General features: G+C 45.2%; 2 protein-coding genes across 2 annotated transcripts in view; one reads left to right on the top strand and one right to left on the bottom strand.

Annotated features, from left to right (window-relative positions):
• T265_04621 (hypothetical protein) overlaps positions 1 to 9,059 on the bottom strand; it is a gene marked incomplete at both ends in the record, with an annotated part of 81,599 nt that overhangs the window by 20,805 nt on the left and 51,735 nt on the right. Inside the window, 5 exons of the mRNA XM_009169403.1 lie at positions 366 to 518; positions 1,956 to 2,100; positions 4,214 to 4,368; positions 5,974 to 6,214; positions 7,007 to 7,330. Of these exons, the coding sequence (XP_009167667.1) occupies positions 366 to 518; positions 1,956 to 2,100; positions 4,214 to 4,368; positions 5,974 to 6,214; positions 7,007 to 7,330 (1,018 nt within the window). The remainder of the gene's footprint in view (positions 1 to 365; positions 519 to 1,955; positions 2,101 to 4,213; positions 4,369 to 5,973; positions 6,215 to 7,006; positions 7,331 to 9,059) is intronic.
• The window catches only part of T265_04620 (hypothetical protein), a gene marked incomplete at both ends in the record, with an annotated part of 21,189 nt that overhangs the window by 2,457 nt on the left and 9,673 nt on the right, over positions 1 to 9,059 (top strand). The gene's annotated exons all lie outside the window — the stretch shown is intronic.

The following is a 9,059-nucleotide window of genomic DNA, read 5'->3' as shown; positions in this document are numbered from 1 at the left end:
ACGGTTTGATGTGAACTGAAACCAGGTTTGGAGATGGTTCCCGCCAGTGAGACGTTAGTTTTTTGGTAAAAAAATAGTGAAGATGAATTCGTTGCGAGCAGTGATGTGATATTGATTAGTACCGCATACAAGTAGAATTTGAGAGATCACAGTGATTGCCCCTTCAACTGAGTCAAGTCAATTTTGGAAACGAATCAAAAGAATTTTGGTAGCTCAGGTTGTACTGATAGTCGCTTATCTGTTCGCTCCTCGACTGATAATGAAACGTTTGCAACCAAATTGTTCAGCTCAGAAAATAAACCAACGATCATCGTACACACCGACAGATATGGCTACTTGTCAAGACCCTACCGGTAAGTACCTACCTTTAAGACTCGTTTGAGCACTGTCTTGTCACACGTGGTGGCCAGCACGGACAGTATCGATTCGAAATGGTCCATGAGTGGCCTCAAACACTCGTTTGCTTCATCTTCCTTGCTCATACGACCACCCGAGACATGTCCGTAACTTGGTTTGCACTGGAAAGGATAACACAGGTGGAAAGAACAACAGGGACTAGTGCAGTTGAAAGCGTTTTGGTTACCAGGCCGGTCAGGTATTTAGGAACTAAAATAAGGTGACTTCCTCACATTGGTTGCTTGTGAATTTTTTAAATAGTAAGAATGTCGTGGATACAACAGTGAGTTTTGTGATAGAGGATGCTCATGTGCAAAAGCCGGAAGGACTCTAATCTTATGAAGGCATCTCGCCGGAAGGGAGAACAGCATAATATACCCCAGAGGTTGCCACAGTAACCATTCGGGTTCATTTCATTATGAGGCTTTATTCGAATAAATCGACATGATGGTACGTTATTGGAGCACCAGTCTTTTCATCGGGTCTTACCGTCGAGGGTGCACGGAAGAGTTTTTGACGAACTACCGAGTGGGCAGGCTTGAAGATATTTTAGCAACTAAACCATCTTGGAGTACCTCAACCTTGATTTCATAGCTTCTGTCAAGACTCCACAGTCCAAAGTATCAGTACCCTCAGTTATTAGAGTCATCCCATCCTTTGGTACGCACTTTGCACCCACAAAGTGTAAGGTTGTGCTCAAAGACGTGCAGTCACTGAACACGCCATTTACAATCCAGGGAGAGGTACTGGAAGTTGTGGAGCCTTCTTCATATCTCGGAAATTGTATTAGTTCTAATTGTAGCTTGACAGATGAGTTGAATGAACGAATCTGCGAGGCTCGAGTCACGCTTGCTAATTTTAGGCACCAATGGCATCAGAGTGGTTTATCTCTGAATCTCAAGGGACGTGTGCATCAAGCTACAGTGCGGGCTGTTTTGCTGTATGGCTGTGAGACTTGGCCTATTCGAGCAGCGGAACTGAGACGTCTTCAGGTGTTCGACAGTCGTTGACTAAGGACCGTAGCTCCTATGGGTTGGTGTCGGCTAATCCGTAACGAGGCAATTAGAAAGCGAGTTTTTGGTTGTGCAACGGGTACTTCCATTGATGAATGTTTCTAGCACCAGAAGCTGTGTTGGTTGGGACATGTGTTGCGTATGCCGAACCATCGTTTGCCGAAGAGAGTGCTGCTTTGCATGCCCAAATCAGAGTGGCGTAAGCAGAGAGGTGGCCAACCCATGACCTGGCAGAGGAGTATGAAGGAGATCACGAAACGCTTGGGTGCTGTCGGTGCTACTCGTCTTCCAGGATGGGGACCGCGTGATCCTCACTGTGCCTGGTTGGAGACACTACAAGATATGGCTGCCAACCGATGTCAGTGGCGTTCTTGTTGTGAGTTTCTGTCCAGATTGCCTGAGTGAATGTCTGGAGGTGTAGGCCCCTCGGCATAATGGTGGTAAGCTAGCACTAAGGAGGTCTCATATGAGATGGCACCATGTGTAAACAGCGTTCACTGAGAAAAACGAAAGCCGGCTACGTAAGTGTCAAGTACGCAAGCTTACTTTCTGCAAAAGCTTTCCACATTCGCGCACGTGCGTCCGTACTCCCGGTTCAAACTCGTCCGTCAGCTGACTGACCAGCTTGTCCACGGCCTCGTTTAAACGACCTTGAAGTGCAGTCAGTCGGTCATTGGTCCGCTTTTCCAGGCTAACAAATGAACGACAAAGCGGGAACAGCTGTTTAGGTTTCAGGAGAAATTTGCAATGTAACAACAGACTGAGGTCTCATTCGCGTACCCGAGTGTATGCGCGACCAAATTCCTCCCGCCTGACTTGTTTGGGCACAGTCCAAATCCAGGATGTACAAGGTTGGCAGTTTAGTTGGCGGTTCTGTAGTACACTGAGCTTAACAATTCTCTTGCGAAAATTTCCTTACCAATGGAGATGGCTCATCAATGCGTAGCGCTGTCCAGCTGTGTAGGCACTGACCCCAATACGTACTGGTGATATCAACTCGATTAGTGGCGAAAGGTTGGCAACGAAGATACCAAAATCAATAAACGGCTCAACCATCATATAGCTTCCTCAAATGCAAAAAGGTAAATTGGGTTTGACCACATCAGGTACCTAGATCCCGTTTGTTTGAGCACAAGTGTACATCGGACGGACGATTATGCTTCACCCACTTCATGAGTTTCGATCAATACGGAAAGCATAGTGTATTGATTTTCCAAGGTTGGTTGCTCCCACTTTATAATTACCATTGGAAACTCGGAGCCCCCCGATTTTGTGAGTATCCCCTGAGAGGGTTGTAAATACTTGAGAAAAAATTCGTGAAAAATGAACGCAGAGACTAATCCAAATAAACCAGGTGATTCCATACAACTCATGCACCTATGAAAGGTCGGCTGTCATGTGGTGTTGAGTGCGAAATTCGAACAGGAACCCCAGGCAATCAATCCAACTTTATGTGGGGGTTTTGCGGGAGGTATATTGTTGAGTTTCACATCACTCTCGGCCTATGGTATCATTTAGGCTACGAAAGAGTCAATCGTACATCCTCACTTGTGACGTCTAGGATGCTTGTCGCTGGGAGTTATCACCATGCAAGCCTCCAGTGAAATTATTCACGCAATATATCGGTTTTCGCTGGTGATTTACCCCGGGATGATTTGGGAAAACGGAGTTCATGGCGTAACTGACACTTCGCCTGAAGGACAAGTTGCTGTGTAACAGACAGCAGAACACGAAGTAATTTCTGAAAGCTCTGGCAACGACTTCTAAATCAGTCTGATTGGATTGCATTCTCGGCCGAATCAACTCAACACGCTGAGCAGGAAGTATGTCTCTAATGGCAACCGCATGTCAGGTGTCCGGAGTTCAAACCCCGGCACGGCCATTGGATATGCACTGCTGATGAGCTCTAACAAGAGTGAAACTCGAGTCCAGTGCTCCCCCGCTTTGCTGTGGATTCACATCAACAATCGCGCCAGGACAGGAGGACGACTGTTCGAAACGAGAGTGACGTGAAACTGAACAACCCAACTTCATATGTCTAATGAGTCAGGACGAAACTCAGTAGATTACTTTTCCACCCGGCCTCTTTTAGCTGTACTGTGACCGGAAACCGAATCGTTGAACAAGCGATGGATATGGGCGTTAGCTAAAGTATGGCGTGATGACAAAAAGATGATGTGTTTGTAAAATCCTTGTTGTTCATTGTCGAAATATTCGAACCAATGGTGGGTGAAGTTCTGTTGAGTCCCTCGCTCTCCATCAGACGATTGTTCTCTCATTGCTCTTATGCTCTCTGGGCAGGTTTCACATGGTCCATCGGTTGAGTTTTAGTGCTATAAGTGATGTTGCATCTCATAAAATTATATTACATTAACTAAGTAAACATGGAATACTATAAAGAAGTCGTAGGTCTCCCTGGGGGGGGGGGGAAGGAACTCGAATAAAAACCAGACACCGGTCTTGTCTGGAACAGTTTACAACCCTGTCTGATCATACTTGGGTGTAGTTTTTGAGTGCACAAACAGTTTTTTGTACATGACTTTTTAAACTGGTGCTGGGTACCATAATACCGGTCAGGTTGATAAGGTTGCAGATATGAGATGTAGCGCGAAAAGTCCTTAAACATGCAAAGTGTTCATACTAGCACGAGATCGAGCTCACCTCTCTCGGGCCATATTTTCGTAGACTTTCTCGAGTTGAACCCTGAGTTGCTGCGTGTTATTAACAAGGTTGAAGACACGAAATGTAGCGCGAAAAGTCCTTAAACATGCAAAGTGTTCATACTAGCACGAGATCGAGCTCACCTCTCTCGGGCCATATTTTCGTAGACTTTCTCGAGTTGAACCCTGAGTTGCTGCGTGTTATTAACCAAAATACAAGCCACCCGTTGGTCCGATTTGTAGCTGGGAAAGTCCACCAGGACGCGATCTGTGTAGGCCAGTAGGACTTTTTCAACCGTCTGAAAAAAAGGAAAGCAAGGGTGGTCGAATAAATCGAAGGTTTTGCTCGTTGGGTTCGCGGATGAGACCACAAAAAATACAAGCCCGTTGCCGCCTGGAATTCCGGTCATACTGTCTGATTGTTTCCTTAAACATGGCTTTGTGACCGCACTGACAACTGCTCATTTCGGAGACGGGGTACACATTAGGGACAAATGCGGGAAGAATAGGTTGCAATGAGTTCACAACGAACTGTGTGTACCTTCTGTCAACAAGAGTTGTCCTCAGTGCGAATCGGCAACCGTCACTCGAGGAGCCCGTTAACGCCTCACCACGGGATGTGGTTCACGTGATTGAAGGCTAAGTGGTACTGTATCGTATCTGTGACCGAGTTACACAGATACCCATGACCGAACAGTTGTGTTTAAACGAATAACCAAGAGGTCACGGGTTCGAAGCTCCCCGGGGTTTCTTGAGACATGCATTGTTGGTAATCCCCAATAAGGATGACACAATGGTTTTTTCACAGTTTCGAGAAAGCAACCAAGGAAGTATTCAGCGTCAGAGAAATACACTAATTTGCATACCGATTTGGTTTTGACGAGAGACTCGCATGGAACCCAGCTGAATCTCTCGTTTATGATGTTTTTTCAAGTGTGTTAAGTCTGTACAAGTATTCACCGTGTTTGTAAGGCACCACGGTTGTGTGGTGTCCTATCCGGAAGTCACACTGCGATATCTCGAATAGCGTACCAGTCAGAATGTGAGCTGGCCTTATTGTAGCTCATTCAGTTGAAGAATATCATAAACCGGGGTCCCAGCTGAGATTCGATTGAATTTTCTGGTAAAACTAAAATGTGTGTGCAAATGAGTGTAGTTCGCGAACTACGGCCAATCTGGATGCAGTCAGAACCCTAGAGCTGTGATTACTTGATGTACTCCAAAAATTTCGAGACCAGTTGCAGGCTCTCGAAGAGCCTTCCGCAGCCATATGAGTAGTATGCTTTCGAAGTCAAGTTAATGTCCATTTCGGAGCCAAAACACGCGTGTGGTTGGTTGTTTTTAGCGGCAACGTTTCCCACAGTCCATCAAATTACAAAAACGGTACAAGCGTGTTTAAATACTGAATCGATTTTAGACGCATTATTAACATTCGACTGGTTTTGTGGTTGTTTGTGAAGGTCACTATTGCAGCAATATTCGTTTGCGTAACACCATTTGGGCCGCCGTCCGATGCTGACCCGCGACTAACACCACATGTACCCACAATTTTGAAAATCAGTTTCAAGGTCACCTTACGTTTCAAGGTTACGTGTCGGCCAATCAGAACTCATGATACTTCCCAACCTATTTACTTGAATGTTTCTTTCACTGCTGATGTCACAAGGGCTTGTGCGCATCAAAAAAGACCCCTACTAACACACTAACAACAAGTGGTGATTCCCTCTAGGGAACTGACTTGTGCTCACAATAAATTATGTAGAATGAGAGGTTCCAAATACACTCTCTGAAGAAAGTTTACCTCTTCCCTGACCGGATGTGATGGGCCCAGACAGAGTTATATAGGCCCAGATGCAATTTAAACCATACTACGATGAATTTTTCCAGTCTTACAGACTACTTACCAAAGAAAACCGGTGCAAAAAGTGTCCCTCCACTTCAGTGTCTGGACATTCCAGTTTGCGAATCACATCAAAGCACTGATTCAGTTGGGTGAACACGTCCACGACCGAGTTGGAATAGAGAACATGTTCGCTGGAACATTGAAATCCATCCTGTTTGTCACGTTCGTATGCGTTGCGCAAGTAGTTGGCCGACACATCGTCGTTCTCCGTTAGCCACAACATCACCAAGCTTTCAAACCACCTACAATAAGGACAGAGAGTCAGTTGCATTTGATCGACAGAAAGACCGTTTCTTCTGACGGGATGGTTCAGAATCAAGGCAACTGAGGTATGATACTAGTCGGGAATGGACTTTATGAGGAGTGGCATATCCTAAAAAGCAAACGATTCAATAAACGGTGACCGAAGGAGAGCGTCTCTCCAACAAAGCACCCCTCTCTGGAAAGTCCCCTAATGAACAAACTACGATAAGTTGCCAAACACAGTGAACAATTCTGAAAGAGGAAAAGAAAGCCGCCATGTATTATTCATAGCAAAACCGAACACCGCTAACCCCACCCCTTTCCCTCCAGCATGCCCCTAGAAAACACTGTTTGAAAACAGAATCAGCCGAACGTGACGGATAAGCCTGCCAGGATGACAATTTTACCGACGCTCGCAATCAATAAGTCGGCCATTGGAGGAAAATATAACCAAATCCGACTGATGAAGTTATCAAAACAGACGAAAAAACACCCATTAATAATCAGCCCCTGGCTTGTATTGATTGGGACACAGTTGAAACCAATATATATATCTGGATAGTTTAGTCAACCTTAAGAATATGCTGTCTTGGTAAGCTAAATATGTCCCTGACGCTCAAAAGTGCTTCACTCGAGTATTGATTTTTAATCACGTGATCTCAACATGTTTCCATCAGACTTTAGAGCAGACTTTCACAGTCCAGGTCTCACCTAAAGTGCGACCAATCGGATTGATTAACGGTGCAAGAAAGGACAGGAGTGAGTAGTTTTCAGGTGAAAAGGTCACTTACTTTGGATATTCTGGTATCTTGGTTTTACAGTGAGGTAAGTTGGCAACGTAAGAATTGTAGAACCACTTGACTCGGAAACACAGATTCATGTAATCCGATGACTTGATTCGATGTTTTTTTCCTGGACTCGATTTGGTCTCAGCCTTCCTAAACCGACCGAGACGAGACTGAGTTTGTGGTGGAGGTGTATTGACCAGTTCGCCCGACTCCATCAAGGTCCTTGCTGTGATGGAATGTTGTATCAAGTCGGCGGATAAGTCTGCTGAGAGATAGTCCCACATCATTTCGGCGGACATGTCTCCAAGATTAATCTCATGCGGGAATCTGTGAACCAAAAAATTGACAAGTTTACTGCAAGTTTGGTGGGATGATGCAACGCGATTATGGATTGAAACTTTTCATTGGTTGACGTTTATGCGAAATAAACATGTCGTGAACGGCTGACAAAAGATGGCATTCAACTAATCGTCTGTTACAATGACGGATTTACAACAACCGGAGCACCACTCACAGTCAATAGCTATTCGGAGTTGAGCAGTGTTCACCAGCAGTATTTAACGTGTCAGTGAATTTATCGTCAACAACAGCGCACTCTAACACACAAGACGTATTCCTGTAATACGGCCAAATCCTACGCAAGATGTTTTAACGAATCTCTCCAACTGCCTCAGAACACAGACTTCTGGGTCAGAAGCGCAAGGTGGGTTGTTTCAAGGAACCCCCCCCCCCCCCCCGCGCCAACTTTGGGAATCTACCCACACAGTATTGAAGCAACGGATAATGCACCCAAGTTACCACGCCAATACATCTCCATCTGTTTGTGGCCCTATAAAAATTCAACGTCCATTCCCAGAAAAAGTAAACATGCATCACTAACGTCCGCGCTCCATGACAAGTAGATCAGCACCATCCTTTCCTCTGTGTCTCCGAAACGTGCTTCCAAGACCCTACCTTGATAATGCATCTGAACACGGTCCAAGACAGGTCAATTGGCACATTATTCACTTTCCATGTGTCAGGTGAATGAATTAACCTGCTGTGAGGCGAATTCGGTTGGTCACATTTAGCTATCTAACGTGAGATGATGTCGAATCGGTCGATATCTCAGTCGCTTTTAAAATGGACATGCTGTGGGAGAAAATCGATTAGGAGACGGCGACTTAGGGTTGAGACTGCGATCAGAATGAACTGCACTGTACTGGTGTAACGGCGATACTACTGATGGGGAGGCACGCGAGTAGTATGTGTTGTTCAAAGAATTTCGCTTTGCGTCTATTGAAAAAGGGAGATCTGTTGCGGAATTCGTGGAGCCACTTTGTAACATTTGCTTGGATTTGACCGACGAATGAATGGAGTCAATGAATCTCCAGGAAAGTTCAAGAAGACTCGTTCGAGAGAAGATCGGTGTCCAGTTTTTGTAACTAAGATGCAGATTAGAGTTTTGCTTCCCTGTTCAATGATCTGTAACCGGTCAGTTGGCATTTCCGAATAAATAACTCCGCAGCGAAGGCCTTCTTCCTTTCACTGGTAGTTCACCAGCTGGGTGATTCATTTCTCTGAATTGGGGCTAGTCTATCGCTTTACCAATATGTGGTGTTGCTGTGCACGCATCCCACAGGGGCTTGATGGGAGTTAATTAAAGAGATGATGAAGTTGACTGTGGAAATGCCTAAAAAGTGTCTTTCCAATCAACTTGTTGGCTTTTTGGCAACGTAATGCCACAAAGATTCGTCTTCAAAGTGGTTGTTCTCGACCTGTCAGGTTGGCGCTCCGTAAACGACTCTCAGAAAATTTCACTCTGTGTATCAGGTCACTGTCATCCATCTCATCGATAGCACACATCATCAGTTTAAAAAAATTCAGGCAAATGGATGGGCCTATTTTTACGCCACCGCCCACGACTATGCACATTTTTCACCCGACTGGTCAGTAGCTGTCTGATGATGCATTAGCCAAGCGTCAGAGTAAAGTAAATCAAAGCATGGCTTAATTTAATCTGAGGAGGCGGAATATTCACTAATTAGATTTCCAATGTATGCAAGTTTAGAACCTG

Source organism: Opisthorchis viverrini, assembly GCF_000715545.1.
Source record: "Opisthorchis viverrini unplaced genomic scaffold opera_v5_78, whole genome shotgun sequence".
Taxonomy (NCBI): Eukaryota; Metazoa; Platyhelminthes; class Trematoda; order Opisthorchiida; family Opisthorchiidae; genus Opisthorchis; species Opisthorchis viverrini.
The sequence above is the reverse complement of the archived record's forward strand: the minus strand, read 5'-3'. Positions and strand labels throughout refer to the sequence as shown.